Source organism: Agelaius tricolor, unplaced genomic scaffold, assembly GCF_023055355.1.
Source record: "Agelaius tricolor isolate 1412-34295 unplaced genomic scaffold, bAgeTri1.0.p SCAF_121, whole genome shotgun sequence".
NCBI classification, from domain to species: Eukaryota; Metazoa; Chordata; class Aves; order Passeriformes; family Icteridae; genus Agelaius; species Agelaius tricolor.
Genome location: NW_027269381.1, coordinates 216,936 through 244,496, shown reverse-complemented (window position 1 = coordinate 244,496; position 27,561 = coordinate 216,936). Strand labels below are relative to the sequence as shown.

Below are 27,561 nucleotides of genomic sequence, written 5' to 3'. Positions count from 1 at the left end.
TCCTCCATTATTTCCCCATTATTTCCCCATTATTTCCCCATTATTTCCCCATTATTTCCCCATTATTTCCCATTATTTCCCCATTATTTCCCCATTATTCCCCCATTATTTCCCATTATTCCCCCATTATTTCCCATTATTATTCCCATTATTCCCCCATTTTTCCTCCATTATTTCCCCATTATTTCCCCATTATTTCCCCATTATTTCCCCATTATTTCCCCATTATTTCCCCATTATTTCCCCATTATTTCCCCATTTTTCCCCCATTTTTCCCCCCATTATTCCCCATTATTATTCCCATTATTCCCCCATTTTTTCCCATTATTTCCCCCATTATTTCCCCATTTTTCCCCCATTATTTTCCACTATTATTCCATTATTTTCCCATTTTCCCCATTATTATTCCCATTTTTCCCCCATTATTTTCCCATTATTCCCCCATTATTTCCCATTATTCCCCCATTATTTCCCCATTATTTCCCCATTATTCCCCCATTATTATTCCCATTATTCCCCATTATTATTCCCATTATTCCCCCATTATTTCCCATTATTATTCCCATTATTTCCCCATTTTTCCCCCATTATTCCCCCATTATTATTCCATTTTTCCCCCATTTTTTCCCATTATTTCCCCCATTATTTCCCCATTTTTCCCCATTATTTTCCCTTTTTTTTCCCATTATTTTCCCATTTTTCCCAGGCTCCCTGCCCTGTGCTCAGGCTCTGACCGTGCGGCTCCTGGTGAGTTGGGATTCCCGCTCTTTTCATTCCCATTTTCATTCCCATTTTTCCCAATTTTCCTGTTTCCATTCCCATTTTCATTCCCCATTTTCTCAGGCACTTTTCATTCCCATTTCTCTCCCATTTTCTCCCATTTTTCTCCATTTTTCCCAAATTTTCCCATTTTCTCCCATTTTTCCCCACTTCCCGGCCGTTTCCTCCCAGCCCTGGCAGGTGTTTTCCCGCTGTTTTCATTCCCATTTTTCCCAATTTTCCCATTTCTATTCCCATTTTTATTCATGTTTTCCCAGGCACTTTTCATTCCATTTTCCCCTCATTTTCTCCCATTTTTCCCCCATTTTTCATTCCATTTTCCTCCCATTTTTCCCCATTTTCTCCCATTTTTCTCCCATTTTCCCCCCATTTTCCCCATTTCCCGGCTGTTTCCTCCCATCCCAGCCCGGTGTTTTCCCACTGTTTTCATTCCCATTTTATTCCCATTTTTCCCAATTTTCCCATTTCTATTCCCATTTTCATTCCCCCATTTTCCCAGGCACTTTTCATTTCCATTTTGCCCAAATTTCCCCATTTCCCCCCATTTTCCCCAATTTTTCCATTTTCCCCATATCCCCCATTTTTCATTCCCATTTTTCCCATTTTTCCCAATTTCCCCCATTTTCCCCATTTTTCCCCCATTTTCATTCCCATTTTTCCCCATTTTCCCCATTTCCCCATTTCCAGGCCATTTCCTCCAGCCCTTGGAGGTGTTTTCATTCCCATTTTCATTCTCATTTTCATTCCCATTTTCATTCCCATTTTCATTCCCATTTTCCAGGCTGTTTTTCATTCCCTTTTTCCCCGATTTCCCCCCATTTTTCCCCATTTCCCTCATTTTCCCCCATTTCCAGGCCATTTGGAGGTGTTTTCATTCCCATTTATCCCAGATTTCCCCATTTCCCCCATTTTTCATTCCCATTTTCATTCCCATTTTTCCCCATTTCCCCCATTTTTCATACCCATTTTGCCCAAATTTCCCCATTTTCCCCATTTTCATTCCCATTTTTCCCCATTTTCCCCATTTTCCCCCATTTCCAGGCCATTTCCTCGCAGCCCTTGGAGGTGTTTTCATTCCCATTTTTCCCCATTTTCCCCCATTTTCCCCCCATTTTTCCCCATTTCTCCCCATTTCCCCCCATTTTTATTCCCATTTTTCTCATTTTCATTCCCATTTCCTCCCATTTTTCCTATTTTCCCCCATTTTTCCCCATTTCCCCCATTTTCCCCCATTTCCCCCATTTCTCCCCATTTTTCATTCCCATTTCCCCCATTTTATCCCCATTTTTCATTCCCATTTTCCCCATTTTTCCCCATTTTCCCCCATTTCCAGGCCATCTCCTCGCAGCCCTTGGAGGTGTTTTCTTTCCCATTTCCCCCCCATTTTCCCCCATTTTCCATTCCCATTTTGCCCAAATTTCCCCATTTTTATTCCCATTTCCCCCATTTTCCCCATTTCCAGGCCATCTCCTCACAGCCCTTGGCAGAGTTTTCATTCCCATTTTTCCCTATTTTCCCCATTTTCCCCATTTTCCCCCAAATTTCCCATTTTTTCCCCCATTTCCAGGCCATCTCCTCGCAACCCTTGGTGGTGTTTTCATTCCCATTTTCCCCATTTTATTCCCATTTTTTCCCCATTTTTCCCCCATTTTTCCCCATTTCTCTCCCATTTCCCCCCATTTTTATTCCCATTTCCCCCTATTTTCATTCCCATTTTTGCCCATTTTATTCCATTTTCCCCAATTTCCCCCATTTCCAGGCCATCTCCTCACAGCCCTTGGCAGTGTTTTCATTCCCATTTTCCCCATTTTTCCCCATTTTTCCCCATTTTTCCCCATTTTTTCCCCATTTTCCCCATTTCTCTCCATTTCCCCCCATTTTTCCCCATTTTCCCCCATTTTTCCAATTTTCCCCCATTTTTCCCCATTTCCCCACATTTTTCCCATTTTATTCCCAAATTTCCCAATTTCCCCCATTTCCAGGCCATCTCCTCACAGCCCTTGGCGGTGTTTTCATTCCCATTTTTCCCTATTTTCCCCATTTCCCCCATTTCCCCCCATTTCCGACATTTTTTCCCCATTTCCCCCCCATTTCCCCCCATTTTTATTCCCATTTCTCCCATTTTTATTCCCATTTTTCCCTATTTCCCCCATTTTTTCCCCATTTTCCCCCATTTTCACCCATTTTCCCCCATTTTTATTCCCATTTTTCTCTCATTTTTCCCCCATTTCCATTCCTATTTCCCCCCATTTTTATTCCCATTTTCCCCATTTTTCCCCATTTTCCCCATTTTTCATTCCCTTTTTGCCCAAATTTCCCCATTTTTATTCCCATTTTTCCCCATTTTCCCCCATTTCCCCCATTTTTATTCCCATTTTTCCCATTTTTATTCCCATTTCCCATTTTCCCCTTTTTTCCCCATTTTTTCCCATTTTCCCCCATTTCCCCCCATTTTCATTCCATTTCCCCCTATTTTTATTCCCAAATTTCCCCATTTCCCTCCATTTTTCATTCCCATTTTCCCCCATTTCCCTCCATTTTTCATTCCCATTTTTCCCCATTTTCCCCCATTTTTCCCCATTTTTTCCCCATTTTTCCCCCATTTCTCTCCCATTTTCCCCCCATTTTTATTCCCATTTTTCCCCATTTCCCCCCATTTTTCCCCTTTCTTTCCCATTTTCCCCATTTTCCCCATTTCCCCCCATTTTTATTCCCATTTTTCCCCTTTTTTTCCCCCATTTCCCCCCATTTTTCATTCCCATTTTGCAATATTTTCCCATTTTTCCCCATTTCCCCCCATTTCCCCCCATTTTCATTCCCATTTTCCCCCATTTTTCCCAAATTTCCCATTTTCCCCATTTCCAGGCCATCTCCTCGCAACCCTTGGTGGTGTTTTCATTCCCAGTTTCCCCATTTTATTCCCATTTTTTCCCATTTTTCCCCATTTTCCCCCATTTCTCTCCCATTTCCCCCCATTTTTATTCCCATTTCCCCCTATTTTCATTCCCATTTTTGCCCATTTTATTCCCATTTTCCCCAATTTCCCCCATTTCCAGGCCATCTCCTCACAGCCCTTGGCAGTGTTTTCATTCCCATTTTCCCCATTTTTCCCCATTTTTCCCCATTTTTTCCCCATTTTTCCCCCATTTCTCTCCCATTTCCCCCATTTTTCCCCATTTCCCCCCATTTTTCCCCATTTTCCCCCATTTTTCCCCATTTCCCCACATTTTTCCCATTTTATTCCCAAATTTCCCAATTTCCCCCATTTCCAGGCCATCTCCTCACAGCCCTTGGTGGTGTTTTCATTCCCATTTTTCCCTATTTTCCCCATTTCCCCCATTTCCCCCCATTTCCCCCATTTTTATTTCCATTCCCCCCCATTTCTCCCATTTTCATTCCCATTTTCCCCCATTTCTCTCCCATTTCCCCCCATTTTTCCCCATTTTCCCCCATTTCCCCCCATTTTTTTCCCCAAATTCCCCATTTTCCCCCATTTCCAGGCCATCTCCTCTCAGCCTTGGCAGTGTTTTCATTCCCATTTTTCCCCATTTTTCCCCATTTTCCCATTTTTCCCATTTTTTCCCCATTTTTCCCCATTTTCCCCCATTTCCAGGCCATCTCCTTGCAGCCCTTGGAGATGTTTTCATTCCCATTTTCCCCATTTTTTCCCCATTTTTCCCCCATTTTTCCCCATTTCCCCCATTTCTCCCCATTTTCATTCCCATTTTTCCCCATTTTTCCCCAAATTTCCCAATTTTCCCCATTTCCCGGCCATCTCCTTGCAGCCCTTGGCGGTGTTTTCATTCCCATTTTCCCCATTTTATTCCCATTTTTTCCCCATTTTTTCCCCATTTTCCCCCATTTCTCTCCCATTTTTTCCCCATTTTCCCCCATTTCCCCCTATTTTCCCCATTTTCCCCCAAATTTCCCATTTTTCCCCATTTTCCCCATTTCCAGGCCATCTCCTCTCAGCCCTTGGCGGTGTTTTCATTCCCATTTTTCCCTATTTTCCCTATTTTCCCCATTTTCCCCCATTTTCCCCCCATTTTCCCCATTTTCCCCATTTTCCCCCATTTCCCCCCATTTTCATTCCCATTTCCCCCTATTTTTATTCCCAAATTTCCCCATTCCCTCCATTTTTCATTCCCATTTTCCCCCATTTCCCTCCATTTTTCATTCCATTTTTCCCCATTTTCCCCCATTTTTCCCCATTTTTTCCCCATTTCTCTCCCATTTTCCCCCCATTTTTATTCCCATTTTCCCCCATTTCCCCCCATTTTCATTCCCATTTTCCCCATTTCCCCCCAAATTTCCCATTTTTTCCCCATTTCCAGGCCATCTCCTTGCAGCCCTTGGTGGTGTTTTCATTCCCATTTTCCCCATTTTATTCCCATTTTTTCCCCATTTTTTCCCCATTTTCCCCATTTCTCTCCCATTTTTCCCCATTTTCCCCCATTTTCCCCTATTTTCATTCCCATTTTCCCCATTTTATTCCCATTTTTCCCCATTTTTCCCCCATTTCCAGGCCATCTCCTCGCAGCCCTTGGCAGTGTTTTCATTCCCATTTTTCCCATTTTTTCCCCATTTTTCCCCCATTTCTCTCCCATTTCCCCCCATTTTTCCCATTTTCCCCCCATTTTTCCCCATTTTCCCCCATTTCCCCCCAAATTTCCCATTTTTTCCCCATTTCCAGGCCATCTCCTCACAGCCCTTGGTGGTGTTTTCATTCCCATTTTTCCCTATTTCCCCCATTTTTATCCCCATTTCCCCCCATTTCCCCCATTTTTATTCCCATTCCCCCCCATTTCTCCCATTTTCATTCCCATTTTCCCCCATTTTCCCTCATTTTCCCCCATTTTATCCCCATTTTTCCCCATTTTATTCCCATTTTTTCCCCATTTTCCCCCATTTCCAGGCCATCTCCTCTCAGCCCTGGCTCTGTGGTGGCCGCGCTTTCCCCGCTCTGCGTTTGCTGCGGGAGCTGCGGCTCCACCCCGAGCTGGAGAAATTCTGGGCCCAGGAGATCCCAAAGCTGCTGCAGCTCCTGCAAGGTGGGCAAAGAAAAACAAAAGGAAAAAAGAGCAAAAAAACCCCAAAAATTCCTGAAAAAAAATTCCAAAAAAGTCCCAAAAATACTGAAAAATAAAAACTTCCAAAAAAAAAAAAAAAAACAAACCTCTCAGAAAATCCATTGGAGAATTAAAGAAAAGTCCTCAAAAAATCCCCAAAAAATCCCTCAAAATCCCTGGAAAAAAAAAATCCCCCAAAATCCCCCCAAAAAGTTCCCCCAAAATAAAAAAAAAATCCCCAAAAAATCTCCAGAAAAATCCCCAAATAATCCCCCAAAAATCCCTCCAAAAAATCCCCCCAAATCCCCCAAAAAAGTCCCTCCAAAATAAAAAAAAATACCCCAAAAATTCCCCAAATAATCCCCCAAAAATCCCCAAATAATCCCCTAAAAAATCCCCAAATATCCCCCCAAAAAATCCCCAAATAATCCCCCCAAAACCCCCAAATATTCCCCCAAAAATCCCTAAATATTCCCCCCAAAAATCCCCAAATAATCCCCCCAAAATCCCCAAATATCCCCCAAAAAATCCCCAAATACTCCCCCAAAAATCCCCAAATAATCCCCCAAAAATCCCCAATGCTGAAAAAAAATTCCAAAAAAAGTCCCAAAAATACTGGGAAAAAATTCAAAAAAGTCCCAAAAATATTGATAAAAAAATTTTAAAAAAGCTCTCAGAAAAGCCATTGGAAAATTTAAAAAGAGTCCCCCAAAAATCCCCAAAAAATACTGAAAAAAATTTAAAAAAAGCTCTAAGAAAATCCATTGGAAAATTAAAAAAGTCCCCAAAAAGTCCCCAAAAATCTCCCAAAAATACTGAAAAAGAATTAAAAAAAGAACTCTCAGAAAATCCTTTGGAAAATTTAAAAAGTCCCCAAAAAATCCCCAAAAATACTGAAAAAAAATTTAAAAAAAAGCTCTCAGAAAATGCATTGGAAAATTTAAAAAGTCCCCCAAAAATCCCCAAAAATCTCCCAAAAATACTGAAAAAAATTTAAAAAAAAGCTCTCAGAAAATCCTTTGGAAAATTAAAAAGAGTCCCCAAAAAGTCCCCAAAAATCCCCCCAAAATACTGAAAAAAAATTAAATAAAAGCTCTCAGAAAATCCATTGGAAAATTAAAAAAGTCCCCAAAAAGTCCCTCAAAAATACTGAAAAAAACCCCCCAAAATAGAAAAAAAAACCAAAAAATCCCCAAAAAAATCCCCAAATAATCCCCTAAGAATTTTTTTAAATCCAAAAAAAATCCCTCAAAAATCCCTCAAAAATCCCCAAATAATCCCAGAAGAATTTTTTAAAATCCCCAAAAAATCCCTCAAAAAATCCCCCAAAAATCCCCCCAAAAAGTTCCCCCAAAATAGAAAAAAATCCCTCGAAATAGTCCCCAAAAAAATCCCCAAATATCCCCCTAAAAATCCCCAAATAATCCCCCAATAATTTTTAAAAATCCCTCAAAAAATCCCCCAAAAAAGTTCCCCCAAAATAGAAAAAATCCCCCAAATAATCCCAAAAAAATCTCCAAAAATCCCCAAAAATCCCTCAAAAAATCCCCCCAAAATCCCCCAAAAAGTTCCCCCAAAATAGAAAAAAATCCCCAAAATAATCCCCAAAAATCCCAAAAAAATCCCCAAATATCCCCCCCAAAATCCCAAAAAAATCCCTCAAAAATCCCTCAAAAAATCCCTCAAAAATCCCAAAAAAGTCCCCCCAAAATAGAAAAAAATCCCCCAAATAATCCCCAAAAAATCCCCAAAAAATCTCCAAATATCCCCCTAAAAATCCCCAAATAAACCCCTTATATTTTTTTAATCTCCCAAAAAATCCCTCAAAAAATCCCCAAAAAAGTCCCCCCAAAATAGAAAAAAATCCCCCAAAATAATCCCCCAAAAATCCCCAAATAATCCCCAAATAATTTTTAAAAATCCCAAAAAAATCCCTCAAAAATCCCCCAAAAATCCCCAAAAAAGTTCCCCCAAAATAGAAAAAATCCCCAAATATCCCCCCAAAAATCTCCAAAAAATCCCCCAAAATCCCTCAAAAAATCCCCCCCAAATCCCGAAAAAAAGTCCCCCCAAAATAGAAAAAAATCCCCCCAAATAATCCCCAAATATTCCCCTAAAAATCCCCAAATAATCCCCTTATATTTTTTTTAATCTCCAAAAAAATTCCTCAAAAAATCCCCAAAAAAGTCCCCCCAAAATAGAAAAAAAATCCCCAAATAATCCCCAAAAAATCTCCAAAAAATCCCCAAATATCCCCCTAAAAATCCCCAAATAATCCCACAATAATTTTTAAAAATCCCTCAAAAAATCCCCCAAAAATCCCCAAAAAAGTTCCCCCAAAATAGAAAAAATCCCCCAAATAATCCCTAAAAAATCTCCAAAAAATCCCCAAATATCCCCCTAAAAATCCCCAAATAATCCCCGAATAAATTTTTTAAATCTCCCAAAAAATCCCTCAAAAAATCCCCAAAAAAGTTCCCCCAAAATCCCTTTAAAAGTTCCCCTAAAATAGAAAAAATACCACAAAATAATCCCAAAAAAATCTCCAAAAAATCCCCAAATATTGCCCTAAAAACCTCCAAATAATCCCCAAATAATTTTTTAAAATCCCAAAAAAATCCTTCAAAAAATCCCCCCAAAATCCCCCCAAAAGTTCCCCCAAAATAGAAAAAAATCCCCCAAAAAAATCCCTAAATATCCCTAAAAATTCCCAAATAATCCCCTAAGAATTTTTAAAAATCCCCAAAAAATCCCCCAAAAAAGTTCCCCCAAAATAGAAAAAATCCCCCAAATAATCCCTAAAAAATCTCCAAAAAATCCCCAAATATCCCCCTAAAAATCCCCAAATAATCCCCTTATATTTTTTTTAATCTCCCAAAAAATCCCTCAAAAAATCCCCAAAAAAGTTCCCCCAAAATAGAAAAAATCCCCCAAATAATCCCCCAAAAATCCCCAAATAATTTTTAAAAATCCCAAAAAAATCCCTCAAAAAATCATTAAAAAATCCCAAAAAAAGTTCCCCCAAAATAGAAAGAAAAAGCTCCAAAATAATCCCAAAAAAATCTCCAAAAATCCCCAAAAATCCCTCAAAAAATCCCCCCAAAATCCCCCAAAAAGTTCCCCCAAAATAGAAAAAATCCCCCAAATAATCCCCAAAAATCCCCAAATAATCCCCAAATAATTTTTAAAAATCCCAAAAAAATCCCTCAAAAATCCCCCAAAAATCCCCAAAAAAGTTCCCCCAAAATAGAAAAAATCCCCAAATATCCCCCCAAAAATCTCCAAAAAATCCCCCAAAATCCCTCAAAAAATCCCCCCCAAATCCCAAAAAAAAGTCCCCCCAAAATAGAAAAAAATCCCCAAAATAATCCCCAAAAATCCCCAAAAAATCCCCAAATATCCCCCTAAAAATCCCCAAATAATCCCCTTATATTTTTTTTAATCTCCAAAAAAATTCCTCAAAAAATCCCCAAAAAAGTCCCCCCAAAATAGAAAAAAATCCCCCAAATAATCCCAAGAAATCTCCAAAAAAATCCCCAAATATCCCCCTAAAAATCCCCAAATAATCCCCCAATAATTTTTAAAAATCCCTCAAAAAATCCCCCAAAAATCCCCAAAAAAGTCCCCCCAAAATAGAAAAAAAATCCCCAAATAATCCCCAAAAAATCTCCAAAAAATCCCCAAATATCCCCCTAAAAATCCCCAAATAATCCCCGAATAAATTTTTTAAATCTCCCAAAAAATCCCTCAAAAAATCCCCAAAAAAGTTCCCCCAAAATCCCTTTAAAAGTTCCCCTAAAATAGAAAAAATACCACAAAATAATCCCAAAAAAATCTCCAAAAAATCCCCAAATATTGCCCTAAAAACCTCCAAATAATCCCCAAATAATTTTTTAAAATCCCAAAAAAATCCTTCAAAAAATCCCCCCAAAATCCCCCCAAAAGTTCCCCCAAAATAGAAAAAAATCCCCCAAAAAAATCCCTAAATATCCCTAAAAATTCCCAAATAATCCCCTAAGAATTTTTAAAAATCCCCAAAAAATCCCCCCAAAAAGTTCCCCCAAAATAGAAAAAATCCCCAAATAATCCCCAAAAAATCTCCAAAAAATCCCCAAATATCCCCCTAAAAATCCCCAAATAATCCCCTTATATTTTTTTAATCTCCCAAAAAATCCCTCAAAAAATCCCCAAAAAAGTTCCCCCAAAATAGAAAAAATCCCCCAAATAATCCCCCCAAAAATCCCCAAATAATTTTTAAAAATCCCAAAAAAATCCCTCAAAAAATCATTAAAAAATCCCAAAAAAAGTTCCCCCAAAATAGAAAGAAAAAGCTCCAAAATAATCCCAAAAAAATCTCCAAAAATCCCCAAAAATCCCTCAAAAAATCCCCCCAAAATCCCCCAAAAAGTTCCCCCAAAATAGAAAAAATCCCCCAAATAATCCCCAAAAAATCCCCAAAAAATCCCCAAATATCCCCCTAAAAATCCCCAAATAATCCCACAATAATTTTTAAAAATCCCTCAAAAAATCCCCCCAAATCCCCAAAAAAGTCCCCCCAAAATAGAAAAAAATCCCCCAAAATAATCCTTATAAAATCTCCAAAAAATCCCCAAATATTCCCCCAAAAATCCCTCAAAAATCCCTCAAAAAATCCCTCAAAAATCCCAAAAAAGTCCCCCCAAAATAGAAAAAAATCCCCCCAAATAATCCCCAAAAATCTCCAAAAAATCCCCAAATATCCCCCTAAAAATCCCTCAAAAATCCCCCCCAAATCCCCAAAAAAGTTCCCCCAAAATAGAAAAAAAATCCCCCAAATAATCCCCAAAAATCCCAAAAAAATCCCCAAATATCCCCCCCAAAATCCCAAAAAAATCCCTCAAAAATCCCTCAAAAAATCCCTCAAAAATCCCAAAAAAGTCCCCCCAAAATAGAAAAAAATCCCCCAAATAATCCCCAAAAAAATCCCCAAATAATCCCCAAATAATTTTTTAAAATCCCAAAAAATCCCTCAAAAATCATTAAAAAATCCCCAAAAAAGTTTCCCCAAAATAGAAAAAAAACCTCCAAAATAATCCCCAAAAAATCTCCAAAAAATCCCCCTAAAAATCTCCAAATAATCCCCAAATAATTTTTTTAAAATCCTCCAAAAATCCCTCAAAAATTCCCCCAAAATCCTCAAAGAATCCCCCAAAAAAATCCCAAAAAATCCCCGATTAATTTTAAAAAATCCCCAAAAAATCCCTCAAAAATCCCCCAAAAATCCCAAAAAAGTTCCCCTAAAATAGAAAAAAATCCCCAAAAATCCCCCAAAAAATCCTTATATATCCTACCAAAAACCCGCAAATAATCCCATAATAATTTTTGAAATCTCCCAAAAAATCCCAAAGAAAACCCAAAAGAATCCCTCCAAAAATTCCCCCAAAATATTCAAAAAATCCCTAAATAACTCCAAAAAATCCCAAAAAATCCCTCAAAAAATCCCCCAAAAAGTTCCCCCAAAATTAAAAAAAACCCTCAAAATAATCCCAAAAAATCTCAAAAAATCCCCAAATATCCCCCCAAAAATCCCCCAAAAAATCCCTCAAAAATCCCTCAAAAAATCCCTCAAAAATCCCCAAAAAAGTCCCCCCAAAATAGAAAAAAATCCCCCAAATAATCCCAAAAAAATCCCCAAATAATCCCCAAATAATTTTTTAAAATCCCAAAAAAATCCCTCAAAAATCATTAAAAAATCCCCAAAAAAGTTTCCCCAAAATAGAAAAAAAACCTCCAAAATAATCCCCAAACAATCTCCAAAAATCCCAAAAAATCCCTCAAAAAATCCCCCCAAAATCCCCCAAAAAGTTCCCCTAAAATAGAAAAAATCCCCCAAATAATCCCCAAAAAATCCCCCAAATAATCCCCAAAAAATCCCCCAAAAATGCCCAAATAACCCCAAAAAATCCCCAAAAAATCCCCCCAAAATCACCAAAAATCCCCAAATAATCCCCAAAAATCCCTCAAGAAATCCCTCAAAAATCCCCCAAAAGTTCCCCCAAAATAGAAAAAATCCCCCAAATAATCCCCAAAAAATCTCCAAAAAATCCCCAAATATCCCCCTAAAGATCCCCCTAAAAATCCCCCAAAAATCCGTCAAAAATCCCCCAAAAATCCCCAAAAAAGTTCCCCCAAAATAGAAAAAAATCCCCCCAAATAATCCCCAGAAAATCTCCAAAAAATCCCCAAATATCCCCCTAAAAATCCCCTTATATTTTTTTAATCTCCCAAAAAATCCCTCAAAAAATCCCCAAAAAAGTTCCCCCAAAATTGGAAAAATCCCCCCAAATAATCCCCTAAAAAATCTCCAAAAAATCCCCAAATATTCCCCAAAAACCCCCAAATAATCCCCTAAGAATTTTTAAAAATCAAAAAAAAATCCTCAAAAATCCCCAAAAATCCTTCAAAAAATCCCCCAAAAAATCCCCCAAAAGTTTCCCCAAAATAGAAAAAAAATCCCTCGAAATAATCCCCAAAATAATCCCCAAAAATCCCTCAAAAAATCCCCCCCAAAATCCCCAAAAAAACTCAAAAAAAATTCCCCAAATATCCCCCTAAAAATCCCCAAATAATCCCCAAATAATTTTTAAAAATCCCAAGAAAATCCCTCAAAAAATCCCTCAAAAATCCCCCAAAAGTTCCCCCAAAATAGAAAAAAATCCCCCAAATAATCCCCCAAAAATCCTCAAATAATCCCCTAAGAATTTTAAAAATCCCCAAATAATCCCCGAATAATTTTTAAAAGTCCCTCAAAAATTCCTCAAAAAATCCCTCAAAAATCCCAAAAAAGTCCCCCCAAAATAGAAAAAAATCCCCCAAATAATCCCCAAAAATCTCCAAAAAATCCCCAAATATCCCCCTAAAAATCCCCAAATAATCCCCTTATATTTTTTTTAATCTCAAAAAAAATTCCTCAAAAAATCCCCCAAAAAAGTCCCCCCAAAATAGAAAAAAATCCCCCAATAATCCCAAAAAATCCCCAAATAATCCCCAAATAATTTTTAAAAATCCCAAAAAAATCCCTCAAAAATCCCCCAAAAATCCCCAAAAAAGTTCCCCCAAAATAGAAAAAATCCCCAAATATCCCCCCAAAAATCTCCAAAAAATCCCCCAAAATCCCTCAAAAAATCCCCCCCAAATCCCGAAAAAAAGTCCCCCCAAAATAGAAAAAAATCCCCCCAAATAATCCCCAAATATTCCCCTAAAAATCCCCAAATAATCCCCTTATATTTTTTTTAATCTCCAAAAAAATTCCTCAAAAAATCCCCAAAAAAGTCCCCCCAAAATAGAAAAAAATCCCCCAAATAATCCCAAGAAATCTCCAAAAAAATCCCCAAATATCCCCCTAAAAATCCCCAAATAATCCCACAATAATTTTTAAAAATCCCTCAAAAATCCCTCAAAAAATCCTCCAAAAATCCCCAAAAAAGTTCCCCCAAAATAGAAAAAAATCTCCCAAAATAATCCTTAAAAAATCTCCAAAAAAATCCCCAAATATCCCCCTAAAAAACCCTCAAAAATCCCCCCAAAATCCCCAAAAAGTTCCCCCAAAATAGAAAAAATCCCCCAAATAATCCCCAAAAAAATCCCAAAAACTCCAAAAAAATCCCTCAAAAAATCCCCCCAAAATCCCCAAAAAAGTCTCCCAAAATAGAAAAAAATCCCCAAAATAATCCCCAAAAATCCCCAAATATTCCCTCAAAAATCCCTCAAAAAATCCCTCAAAAATCCCAAAAAAGTCCCCCCAAAATAGAAAAAAATCCCCCCAAATAATCCCCAAAAAATCCCCAAATATCCCCCTAAAAATCCCCAAATAATCCCCTTATATTTTTTTTAATCTCCAAAAAAATTCCTCAAAAAATCCCCAAAAAAGTCCCCCCAAAATAGAAAAAAATCCCCCAAAATAATCCCCCAAAAATCCCCAAATAATCCCCAAATAATTTTTAAAAATCCCAAAAAAATCCCTCAAAAATCCCCCAAAAATCCCCAAAAAAGTCCCCCCAAAATAGAAAAAAATCCCCCCAAATAATCCCCAAATATTCCCCTAAAAATCCCCAAATATCCTCCCAAAATCCCCAAATAATCCCCTTATATTTTTTTAAATCACCCAAAAAATCCCTCAAAAAACCATTTAAAAATCCCCAAAAAAGTTCCCCCAAAATAGAAAAAATCCCGCAAATAATCCCCAAAAAAATCCCAAAAACTCCAAAAAAATCCCTCAAAAAATCCCCCCAAAATCCCCAAAAAAGTCCCTTAAAATAGAAAAAAATCCCCAAAATAATCCCCAAAAATCCCCAAATATTCCCCCAAAAATCCCTCAAAAAATCCCTCAAAAATCCCAAAAAAGTCCCCCCAAAATAGAAAAAAATCCCCCAAATAATCCCCAAAAATCTCCAAAAAATCCCCAAATATCCCCCTAAAAATCCCCAAATAATCCCCTTATATTTTTTTTTAATCTCCCAAAAAATCCCTCAAAAAATCCCCAAAAAAGTCCCCCCAAAATAGAAAAAAATCCCCCAATTATCCCCCCAAAAATCCCCAAATAATCCCCTAAGAATTTTTTAAATCCAAAAAAAATCCCTCAAAAAATCCCCCAAAATCCCCAAAAAAGTTTCCCCAAAATAGAAAAAAACCCTCCAAAATAATCCCAAAAAAATCTCCAAAAATCCCCAAAAATCCCCCAAAAAGTTCCCCCAAAATAGAAAAAAATCCCCAAAATAATCCCCAAAAATCCCAAAAAAATCCCCAAATATCCCCCCCAAAATCCCAAAAAAATCCCTCAAAAATCCCTCAAAAAATCCCTCAAAAATCCCAAAAAAGTCCCCCCAAAATAGAAAAAAATCCCCCAAATAATCCCCCCAACAATCCCCAATAATCCCAAAAAATCTCCAAAAATCCCTCAAAAAATCCCCCCAAAATCCCCCAAAAAGTTCCCCTAAAATAGAAAAAATCCCCCAAATAATCCCCAAAAAATCCCCCAAAAATGCCCAAATAACCCCAAAAAATCCCAAAAAAATCCCCCCAAAATCACCAAAAATCCCCAAATAACCCAAAAAAATCCCCAAAGAAATCCCAAAAAACTCCCCCCAAAAAACTCCCCCCAAAATCCCGAAATAACCCAAAAAAATCCCCCAAAAAATCCCAAAAAACTCCCCCCAAAATCCCCAAAAAATCTTCAAATAACCCCAAAAAATCCCCAAATAACCCCCTCAAAATGGGATTTATGGGATTATGGAATTTATGGGATTATGGAATTTATGGGATTGATGGGATTATGGGATGGGATCCATGGGAAAATGGGGTTTTTTGGGGATTTTTTGGGATTTATGGGAACCATGAGAAAAGGGGATAATGGGATTTTGGGATTGATGGGATTGATGGGATGGGATCCATTGGGAAAATGGGATTTTGGGATAATGGGATTGATGGGGTTGATGGGATAATGGGATCCATGGGAAAATGGGATGATGGGATTTATGGGATTATGGGATTTTGGGATGGGATGCATTGGGAAAATGGGATGATGGGATTTATGGGATTGATGGGATAATGGGATCCATGGGAAAATGGGATTATGGGATTGATGTGATTTATGGGATGGGATCCATTGGGATTATGGGATTGATGGGATTATGGGATTGATGGGATCAGATCCATTGGGAAAATGGGATTATGGGATGGATGGGATGTTGGGATGGATGGGATTTTGGGATTGATGGGATTGATGGGATGGGATCCATGGAAAAATGGGATTGATGGGATAATGGGATTGATGGGATGGATGGGATGGGATCCATTGGGAAAATGGGATTATGGGATTGATGGGATGAGGTCCATGGGAAAATGGGATTATGGGATTTTTGGGATTTATGGGATGGGATCCATGGGAAAATGGGATTATGGGATGATGGGATTGATGGGATGAGATCCATTGGGATAATGGGAGTCATGGGATTATGGGAAAATGGGATTGATGGGATTTAAGGGATTTAAGGGATTTAAGGGATGGGATCCACGGGAAAATGGGATTATGGGATTTTTGGAATTTATAGGAATTTATAGGATTTATGGGATTTATGGGATGAGATCCATGGGAAAATGGTTTTTTTGGGGATTTTTTGGAATTATGGGAATATGGGATTTGTGGGATCCATGGGGAAATGGGATTGATGGGATTTTGGGATTATGGGATTTATGTGATCCATGGGGAAAATGGAATTATGGGATCGATGGAATCCACGGGAAAATGGGATAATGGAACGGGATAATGGATTTTTGGGATTCATGGGATTATGGGATTGATGGGATGGGATCCATGGGGAACCTTTTTTTTTGGAGATTTATGGGATTGATGGGATAATGGGATTATTGGGATTATTGGGATTTATGGGATGAGATCCATTGGGATAATGGAATTATGAGATTGATGGGATTATGGAAAATGGGATAATGGGATTGATGGGATTTATGGGATGGGATCCATGGGAAAATGGGGTTTTTGGGATTTTTGGGATTTATAGGATGAGATCCGTTGGGATGATGGAATTATGGGATGATGGGATTGATGGGATGGGATCCATGGGAAAATGGGATTATGGGATTTATGGGGTAAAATCCATTGGGAAAATGGGATTGATGGGATTGATGGGGTAATGGGATTTTGGAATTTCTAGGATTTCTGGGATTTATGGGATGAGATCCATGGGAAAATGGGTTTTTTGGGATTCATGGGATTCATGGGATAATGGGATTGATGGGATAATGGGAATATGGGGTTTATGTGATCCATGGGAAAATGGAATTATGGGATCGATGGGATCCATGGGAAAAGGGATAATGGAATGGGATAATGGGGTTTTTGGGGGTTTTTGGGGGTTTTTGGGATTCATGGGATTTATGGGATTGATGGCACGGGATCATTGGGAAAATGGGATAATGGGATTTTGGGATAATGGGATCCATGGGATAATGGGATCCATGGGATTTTTGGAATTTGTAGGATTTTTGGGATTTATGGGATGGGATCCATGGGAAAATTTTTTTTTTGGGATTTTTTGGGATTGATGACATTGTGGGATTGATGGGATGGGATCCGTGGAGTTGATGGGATTGATGGGATTGTGGGATCCATTGGGAAAATGGGATTGATGGGATAATGGGGGATTTGGGGGATTTATGGGAATCATGGAATCCATGGGATAATGGGATTTATGGGATTTATAGGATCCGTGGGAGAATGGGATTTATGGGATTTATGGGAAAATGGGATTTCTGGGATGGGATCCATGGGAAAACGGTTTTTTTGGGGATTTATGGGATTGATGGGATAATGGGATTATTGGGATTTATGGGATTGATGGGATGAGATCCATTGGAAAAAATGGGATTATGGGAGTATGGGATTTATGGGATAATGGGATTATTGGGATTTTTGGGATTTATGGGATGAGATCCATTGTGATAATCGGATAATGGCGGTGATGGGATTATGGGAAAATGAGATTATGGGATAATGGGATCCATGGGAAAATGGGATGATGGGATTTATGGGATAATGGGATTTATGGGATGGGATGCATGGGAAAATGGGATTATGGGATTGATGGGATTATGGGATTGATGGGATAATGGGATTGATGGGAAAATGGGATTGATGGGAAAATGGGATTATGGGATTGATGGGATGGGATCCATTGGACAACGGGATTTTGGGATTATGGGGTTGATGGGATCCATGGGAAAACGGGGTTTTTTTGGGATTTTTGGGATTTATAGGATGGGATCTGTTGGGAAAATGGGATTATGGGAGTGATGGGATTATGGGATTGATGGGGTTATGGGATTTTGGGATAACGGGATTGATGGAATATTGGGATTTTGGGATTTCTGGGTTTTATGGGATGGGATCTATTGGGAAAATGGGATTATGGGATTGATGGGATTTATGGGATGGAATCCTTGGGAAAAATGGGGTTTTTTTGGGATTTATGGGGTAAGATCCATTGGGAAAATGGGATTATGGGATGGATGGGGTAATGGGATTTAGGGGATTTATGGGATGGGATCCATGGGAAATGGGATAATGGGGTTGATGGGATTGGTGGGATTGATGGGATAATGGAATGGGATCCATGGGAAAATGGGATTATGGGATTGATGGGATTATGGGATTGATGGGAAAATGGGGTTTTTTGGGATTTTGGGGATTTTTGGGATTTATGGGATTGATGGGATTTATGGGATCCATGGCATGGGATCCGTGGGAGAGTGGGGTTTATGGGATTATGGGAAAAGGGGGATTTATGGGATATTGGGATCCATGGGATATTGGGATCCATGGGATATTGGGATAATGGGATATTGGGATAATGGGATTGATGGGATTGACGGGATAATGGGATTTATGGGATGGGATCTGTGGGAAAATGGGTTTTTTGGGATTTTTGTGATTTATGGGATCCATGGGAAAAGGGGATTTTTGGGATCCATGGGATAAATGGGATTTGGGGATTGTGGGATTTATGGGATGAGATCTATGGGAAAATAGGATAATGGGTTTATGGGATTTTGGGATAATGGGATTGATGGGATCCACGGGAAAAGGGATAATGGAACGGGATAACGGGATTTATGGATTAATGGGATTTTTGGGATTCATGGGGTAATGGGATTGATGGGATGGGATCCATGGGAAAATGGGATTATGGGATTTTGGGATAATGGGATCCATGGGATAATGGGATTATGGGGTTTTTGTAATTTATAGGATTTATGGGATTTATGGGATGAGATCCATGGGAAAATGGGTTTCTTGGGATTCATGGGATTGATGGGATTGATGGGATAATGGGAATATGGGATTTTGGGGATTTATGGGATCCATGGGAAAATGGGAGAAAGGGATTGAAGGGATTTTGGGATTTGGGGATGATGGGATTGATGGGATTGATGGGATGGGATCCATTGGGAAAATGGGATAATGGAATTTTGGGATTTTGGGATTATGGGATTGATGGGATTGTTGGGAATCCTCCCCCCATTCCCGCATTCCCAGAGCCCTCAGAATTCCCAAAATTCCCATTTTTTTTCCCCGCAGAGAATTCCGAGAATTCCCTGGACCAGGAGCAATGGGAGGAGAGGCTGCTCCAGGTGAGGATCCCGGGAATTCCAGGAATTCTGGGAATTCCGGGAATTTCCCTGGGATTGGGGAAATCTGGGATTCCAGAAGGGTCTTGGAATTCCAGAGGGAATTGGGGATGGGAAATGAGAATTCCAGAGGGATTTTCCATGTGGAAATTTGGGATGGGAAGCCAGAATTCCAAAGGGTTTTTTCCATGGGAATTTGGGATGGGAAACCGGAATTCCAAAGGGATTTTGGGATGGAAAACCAGAATTCCAAAGGGTTTTTTTTCCATTGGAAATTGAGATGGGAAATGAGAATTCCAGAGGAATTTTTCCATGTGGAAATTTGGGATGGGAATTTGGCATTCCAGAGGTGTCTTGGAATTCCAAAGGGAATTTGGGATGGGAAAAGCAGAATTCCATGGGAATCGAAAACCAGAATTCCAAAGGAATTTTGGGGTGGGAAATGAGAATTCCAAAGGGATTTTGGGATGGAAAAGCAGAATTCCAAAGGAATTTTTGGGATGGGAAATGAGAATTCCAAAGGATTTTTCCATGGGAATTTGGGATGGGAATTTGGCATCCCAAAGGGTCCTTGGAATTCCAAAGGGAATTTGGGGTGGAAAACCAGAATTCCAAAGGTTTTTTTTCCAAAGGGAATTTTGGGAATGGGAAATGAGAATTCCAGAGGGATTTTCCATGTGGGAATTTTGGGATGGGAAACCAGAATTCCAAAGGGATTTTGGGGTGGGAAACCAGAATTCCAAAGGTTTTATTCCATGGGAAATTTGGGAATGGGAAATGAGAATTCCAGAGGGATTTTCCATGGGAATTTGGGATGGGAATTTGGCATTCCAAAGGGTCCTTGGAATTCCAAAGGGAATTTGGGATGGGAAAAGCAGAATTCCAAAGGGTTTTTCCATGGATTTTGGGGTGGGAAATGAGAATTCCAGAGGGATTTTCCAGATAAATTTGGGGTGGAAAACCAGAATTCCAAAGGGAATTTGGGATGGGAAAAGCAGAATTCCAAAGAATTTTGAGATGGAAAACCAGAATTCCAAAGGGATTTTCCATGGAATTTCTTTGGAATTCTGCTTTTCCCATCCCTGCATTCCCATGGAATTCCTAGGACCCTTTGGAATGCCAAATTCCCATCCCAATTTCCCATGGAAAAACCCTTTGGAATTCTGGTTTCCCATCCCAAATTTATCTGGAAAATCCCTTCGGAATTCTCATTCAATTCAAAGGGAATTTCTGTGGGAATTTGGGATGGGAAACCGGAATTCCAAAGGTTTTTTCCATGTGGAAATTTGGGATGGGAAATGAGAATTCCATGGGAATCTGGGGATGGAAAACCAGAATTCCAAAGGGATTTTGGGAATGGAAAACCAGAATTCCAAAGGGATTTTCCATAGGAATTTAGGATGGAAAATGAGAATTCCGAAGGGATTTTGGGATGGGAAATGAGAATTCCAGAGGGATTTTCCAGATAAATTTGGGGTGGAAAACCAGAATTCCAAAGGTTTTATATTCCATGGGGTTTTGGGGTGGGAAATGAGAATTCCAAAGGGATTTTCCATGTGGAATTTGGGATGGGAAACCGGAATTCCAAAGGGTTTTATTCCATGGATTTTGGGATGGGAAAATCAGAATTCCATGGGAATCGAAAACCAGAATTCCAAAGGGATTTTGGGATGGAAAACCCAGAATTCCAAAGCGTCCCTGGAATTCCATGGGAATCCGGGGATGGAAAAGCAGAATTCCAAAGGAATTTTTGGGATGGGAAATGAGAATTCCAAGGGATTTTTCCATGGGAATTTAGGATGGGAATTTGGCATTTCAAAGGGTCCTTGGAATTCCATGGGAATTTGGGATGGAAAACCAGAATTCCAAAGGGATTTTGGGGTGGGAAACCAGAATTCCAAAGGGATTTTCCATAGGAATTTAGGATGGAAAATGAGAATTCCAAAGGGATTTTCCAGATAAATTTGGGATGGAAAACCCAGAATTCCAAAGGTTTTATTCCATGGGAAATTTGGGATGGGGAACCAGAATTCCAAAGGGATTTCAAGGTGGAAAATCAGAATTCCAAAGGGATTTTCCATGGAATTTCTTTGGAATTCTGCTTTTCCATCCCCGCATTCCTGTGGAATTCTAAGGACCCTTTGGAATTCTCATTTCCCATCCCAAATTCCCTCTGGAATTCTGGTTTCTCATCCCAAATTTATCTGGAAAATCCCTCTGGAATTCTCATTCCATTCAAAGGGAATTTCCATGGGAATTTGGGATGGGAAATGAGAATTCCAAAGGGATTATTCCATGGGAAATTGGGAATGGAAATGAGAATTCCAGAGGGATTTTGGGATGGAAAACCCAGAATTCCAAAGGTTTTATTCCGTGGGAATTTGGGATGGGAAACCAGAATTCCAAAGGGATTTCAGGGTGGGAAATCAGAATTCCTGAGGGTTTTTCCATGGAAATTTGGGATTGGAATTTGGCATTCCAAAGGGTCCTTGGAATTCCATGGGAATCTGGGGATGGAAAAGCAGAATTCCAGAGGGAATTTGGGATGGGAAAAGCAGAATTCCAAAGGGATTTCGGGATGGAAAATCAGAATTCCAAAGGGTCCTTGGAATTCCATGGGAATTTGGGATGGAAAATGAGAATTCCAAAGGGATTTTGGGGTGGGAAATGGGAATTCCAAAGGGATTTTCCAGATAAATTTGGGATGGAAAACCACAATTCCAGAGGGGTTTTTCCATGGGAAATTTGGATGGGAAACCAGAATTCCAAAGGGATTTTCCATGTGGAAATTTGGGATGGAAAACCAGAATTCCAAAGGAATTTTGGGATTGGAAACCAGAATTCCAAAGGGATTTTTCCATAGGAATTTAGGATGGGAAATGAGAATTCCAAAGGGATTTTCCATGGAAATTTGGGATGGGAAATCAGAATTCCAAAGGGATTTCGAGGTGGAAAACCAGAATTCCTAAAGGGAATTTGGGATGGGAAATGAAAATTCCAAAGGGATTTTGGGAATGGAGAACCAGAATTCCAAGGGGATTTTTCCATGGGAATTTGGGATTCCCAGCTGGAATTCCCGGAATTCCCATGATTCCCATTCCCTGTCCCAGTTCCTGCAGGAATCCCTGGAATCCATCACGGAGAAATCCTGGATTTGTCCCCTGGTGACCGAGACCTCCCGGCAGCTCCGAGCTCCCGACGGATCCCAGGAAAAGGTGAGGGAAAAATGGGAATAATGGGAATTGTGGGAATAATGGGGAAAACTGGGAATAATGGGGAATGTGGGAATAATGGGAAATGTGGGAATAATGGGAAATGTGGGAATAATGGGGAAAAATGGGAATGGGAATGGGGAATGGGAATGGGAATGGGAAAAACTGGGAATGGGGAAAATGGGAAACGGGGGAAAAATGGGAATGTGGAAATCTGGAATGGGAAAATCTGGGAATGGAAAAATGGGAATGGGGAATGGGAATGGGGAAAATGGGAATGGGGAATAATTTGGGAATGGGGAAAAATGGGAATGGGGAAATCTGGGAATGGGGAAAATGGGAATGGGGAAAAATCTGGGATTCAGGAAAATTTGGGAATGGAGAAATTCGGGAATGGGGAAAATGGCAATGACAAAATGGGAATGGGAATGGGGAATGGGAAAATGCGGGAATGGGAAAATGTGGGAATGGGGAAAAAAAAGGGGAATGGGGAATAATTTGGGAATGGGAAAATCTGGGAATGGGGAAAATCTGGGATTCAGGGAAATGGGAATGGAGAAAATGGGAATGGGGAAAATCTGGGAATTGGGAAAAAAAGGGGAATGGGAAAAGTCTGGGAATGGGGAAAATGGGAATGGGGAAAATGGGAAATGGGGGAAAAAATGGGAATGTGGAAATCTGGGAATGGGAAAATCTGGGATTTGGGGAAATCTGACAATGGGGAAAATGGGAATGGGAAAGTGGGAATGGGGAAATGGGAATGGGGAAATGTGGGATTCAGGAAAATTTGGGAATGGGGAAAGTGTCGGAATGGGGAAAATGGGAATGGGGAAATCTGGGAATGGGAGAAATCTGGGAATGGGAAAAAGGGAATGAGGGAATGGGAAAATGGGGAAAATGGGAATGGGGAATAATTTGGGAATGGGGAAAAATGGGTATGGGGAAAAATGGGAATGGAAAAAATGGGTATGGGGGAATGGGGGAAAATGGGAATGTGGAAATCTGGGAATGGGAAAATCTGGGAACGGGAAAAATGGGAATGGGGAATGGGAATGGGGAAATCTGGGAATGGGGAAATGGGAATGGGGAATTATTTGGGAATGGAAAAATGTGGGAATGGGAAGATTTGGGAATGGGGAAAATGGGAATTGAAAAAATGGGAATGCAGGAATGGGGAAAATGGGAGTGGGGAATAATTTGGGAATGGGGAAAAATGGGAATGGGAAAATGTGGGAATGGGGAAAAATGGGAATGGGGAAATCTGGGAATGGGGAAAATGGGAATGGGGAAAAATCTGGGATTCAGGAAAATTTGGGAATGGAGAAATTCGGGAATGGGGAAAATGGCAATGACAAAATGGGAATGGGAATGGGGAATGGGAAAATGCGGGAATGGGAAAATGTGGGAATGGGGAAAAAAAAGGGGAATGGGGAATAATTTGGGAATGGGAAAATCTGGGAATGGGGAAAATCTGGGATTCAGGGAAATGGGAATGGAGAAAATGGGAATGGGGAAAATCTGGGAATTGGGAAAAAAAGGGGAATGGGAAAAGTCTGGGAATGGGGAAAATGGGAATGGGGAAAATGGGAAATGGGGGAAAAAATGGGAATGTGGAAATCTGGGAATGGGAAAATCTGGGATTCGGGGAAATCTGACAATGGGGAAAATGGGAATGGGAAAGTGGGAATGGGGAAATGGGAATGGGGAAATGTGGGATTCAGGAAAATTTGGGAATGGGGAAAGTGTCGGAATGGGGAAAATGGGAATGGGGAAAAATGGGAATGGAAAAAATGGGAATGGGGGAATGGGGGAAAAATGGGAATGTGGAAATCTGGGAATGGGAAAATCTGGGAACGGGAAAATGGGAATGGAAAAATGGGGAATGGGAAAAAGGCGAGAGGGGAAAAATGGGAATGGAGAAAACCGGGAATGGGCAAAAACTGGGAATTCTGCCTTTTCCCACCACCCCGAGCTCCTTCCCTGCTGCAATTCCCGACCTTTTCCCGACCTTTTTCCCAACCTTTTCCCTCCCTTTTCCGGTTGTTTTCCGGTTGTTTTCCCGCAGCTGTTCCTGTTCCGGTGCCTGGGGGCGGCGCTGGGGCCGTGCCCCAGCCGGGCCCTGATCCGGGATCAGCTCCGGGAGCTGCTGGAAAACGCCCGGTGCCAGGAGGAGGCCGACAGGGAGGTCAGGAATCCATGGAAAAACCCCGGGAATTCCGGGAATTGCGGGAATTCTGGGAATGTCCCTGCTGGGAAAGGGCGGGGAGGCCCCGCTCCAGGGAATTCCCGGGAATCCGAGGGGGTCGGGAATGGGATTGGGATGGGAGAGGGGGTGGGAGGGAAAGGTGGGGAGTGGGAGGGGGGGATTGGGAGGGAAATCCGGGAATTCCGAGGGAATCAGGGATAAAAACTTGGAATTCTGAGGGAATCGTGGGTAAAAACTTGGAATTCTGAGGGAATCAGGGATAAAAACTTGGAATTCTGAGGGAATCGTGGGTAAAAAACTTGGAATTCTGAGGGAATCGGGGATAAAATCCTGGAATTCTGAGGGAATCGGGGATAAAATCCTGGAATTCTGAGGGAATCGTGGATAAAAAACGTGGAATCCTGGAATTCCTGGGATTTTTGGCTAAAATCCTGGAATTCTGTGGAAATCTTCCTGAATTCCTGGAATTCCTTGGGATTTCCAGCTGAAATCCTGGAATTCTGTCGAAATCTTCCTAAAAGATTGGGATTTCCCAGGATTCCTGGCTAAAAATTGGAATTCTGTGGAAATCTTCCTAAATTCCTGGAATTTCTTGGGATTTCCAGCTAAAATCCTGGAATTCTGTGGGAATCAGGGATAAAATCCTGGAATTCAAAGGGATTCAGGGATAAAGACTTGGAATTCCAAGGGAATCATTGATAAAATCCTGGAATTCTGTGGAAATCCTTTGAAGTTCCTGGAATTCCCTGGGATTCCCAGCTAAAATCATGGAAATCTTTCTAAAATCTTGGAATTCCTGGGGATTTCCAGCTAAAATCCTGGAATTCTGTGGAAATCTTTCTAAAATCCTGGAATTTTCTGGAATTCTTGGCTAAAATAATGGAAATCTTCCTAAATTCCTGGAATTCCTTAGGATTCCCAGCTGAAATCCTGGAATTCCGAGGGAATCGTGGATAAAACCATGGAATTCCATGGAGGCCCTGCTGGAATCCTGGGATTCTTGGCTAAAATCCTGGAATTCTGTGGAATCCGTCTAAAATCCTGGAATTCCCTGGGATTCTTGGCTAAAATCATGGAAATTTTTCTAAATTCCTGGAATTCCTTGGGATTCCCAGCTAAAATCCTGGAATTCCGAGGGAATCGTGGATAAAATCCTGGAATTTCTTGGGATTATTGGCTAAAATCCTGGAATTTCTTGGCTAGAATCATGGAATTCTGTGGAATTCTTTCTAAAATCCTGGAATTTCTTGGAATTCTTGGCTAAAACCATGGAAATCTTCCAAAATTCCTGGAATTCCATGGGATTTCCAGCTAAAATCCTGGAACTCTGTGGAAATCATCCTAAAATCCTGGAATTTCCTGGAATTTCTTGGCTAGAATCCTGGAATTCTGTGGAAATCTTTTGAAATTCCTGGAATTTCCTGGGATTCCTGGCTAAAATCCTGGACATCTTCCTAAACTCCTGGAATTCCTTGGGATACCCAGCTAAAATCCTGGAACTCTGTGGAAATCTTCCTAAATTCCTGGAATTCCCTGGCATTCCCGGCTAAAATCATGGAAATCTTTCTAAAATCTTGGAATTCCTGGGGATCTCCAGCTAAAATCCTGGAATTCTGTGAGAAATCCTCCTAAATTCCTGGAATTCTCCTGGAATTCCCAGCTAAAATCCTGGAATTCTGTGGAAATCTTTCTAAACTCTTGGAATTATCTTGGGATTTCCGGCTAAAATCCCAAGGAATTCTGTGGGAATCTTTTGAAATTCCTGGAATTTCCTCGCATTCTTGGCTAAAATCCTGGAATTGTGTGGAAATTTTCCTAAATCCTGAAATTTCCTGGGATTCTTGGCGAAAATCAAGGAAATTTTTCTAAAATCATGGAATTCTGAGGGAATAGTGGATAAAATCCTGGAATTCCAAGGGAAATTCCTGGAATTCCTTGGGATTTCCAGCTCAAATCCCGGAATTCTGTAGAAATCTTCCTCAATTTCTGGAATTTCTTGGAATTCTTGGCTAAAACCATGGAAATCTTCCTAAAATCCTGGAATTTCCTGGGATTCCCAGCTGAAATCCTGGAATTCTGTGGAAATCTTTCTAAAATCCTGGAATTTCTTGGAATTTTGGCTAAAATCATGGAAATCTTCCTAAAAAATTCCAGATTTTTTTGGATCAATTCCTTCCTGGAGCCCAGGTTTTTCCAGCTTTTTTCCAGGTTTTTTTTCCCACCTTTTTCCCAGCCTTTTCCCATCTTTTTTTTCACCCTGGAAAAAATGGAAAAATTATGGAAAAAATGGAAAAAAAAGATGGAACAAAGGTGGGGGAAAAAAGGTGGAAAATGGAGGAAAAAACCCTGGAAAAATGGGAAAAATTATGGAAAAAAATATGGAAAAAAATGGGAAAAAAATGGAAAAAATATGGAAAAAATGGAAAAAAAGATGGAAAAAAGGTGGGAAAAAAGGTGGAAAATGGAGGAAAAAACCCTGGAAAAAATGAGAAAAAAATGGAAAAAAAAGGAAAAAATGGAAAAAAAGATGGAAAAAAAGGTGGGGGAAAAAAAGGTGGAAAATGGAGGAAAAAACCCTGGAAAAATGGGAAAAAAAGATGGAAAAAAAGATGGAAAAAAGGTGGGAAAAAGCAAAAAAAGATGGAAAAAGGTGGGGAAAAAGGTGGAAAATGGAGGAAAAAACCTGGAAAAATGAGAAAAAAAAAATGGAAAAAATATGGAAAAAATGGGAAAAAAGATGGAAAAAAGGTGGGGAAAAAAAGGTGGAAAATGGAGGAAAAAACCCTGGAAAAAATGGAAAAATTATGGAATAAAAATATGGAAAAAATATGGAAAAAAGGTGGAAAAAAGCAAAAGAAGATGGAAAAAAGATGGAAGAAAAAAAGGTGGAAAAAAAGATGGAAAAAAAGTGGGAAAAAAAATCTTTCCCAACATTTTCCTTGACCACAACCACCTGTGGCTGAAATTCCTGGAATTCCAGCAAAATTCCCTGGAAATTCCATCCCAGCCGGGAATTGCTGCCAAAAATTTGGGAATTCTTGGAATTTTCCCATTCCTTTGACACAACCAAAGAGTGGGAATAAATCCTAAAAAAAATTTGGGAATTCAGCTG

General features: G+C 39.8%; 1 protein-coding gene across 1 annotated transcript in view; it reads left to right on the top strand.

Moving 5' to 3' along the window:
- Window positions 1-622: 622 nt before the first annotated feature.
- LOC139586533 (maestro heat-like repeat-containing protein family member 1) overlaps window positions 623-27,561 on the top strand; it is a gene marked incomplete at its 5' end in the record, with an annotated part of 138,167 nt that continues 111,228 nt past the window's right edge. The window contains 5 exons of the mRNA XM_071420034.1: window positions 623-747; window positions 5,696-5,831; window positions 18,982-19,034; window positions 22,142-22,246; window positions 24,309-24,428. Of these exons, the coding sequence (XP_071276135.1) occupies window positions 623-747; window positions 5,696-5,831; window positions 18,982-19,034; window positions 22,142-22,246; window positions 24,309-24,428 (539 nt within the window). The remainder of the gene's footprint in view (window positions 748-5,695; window positions 5,832-18,981; window positions 19,035-22,141; window positions 22,247-24,308; window positions 24,429-27,561) is intronic.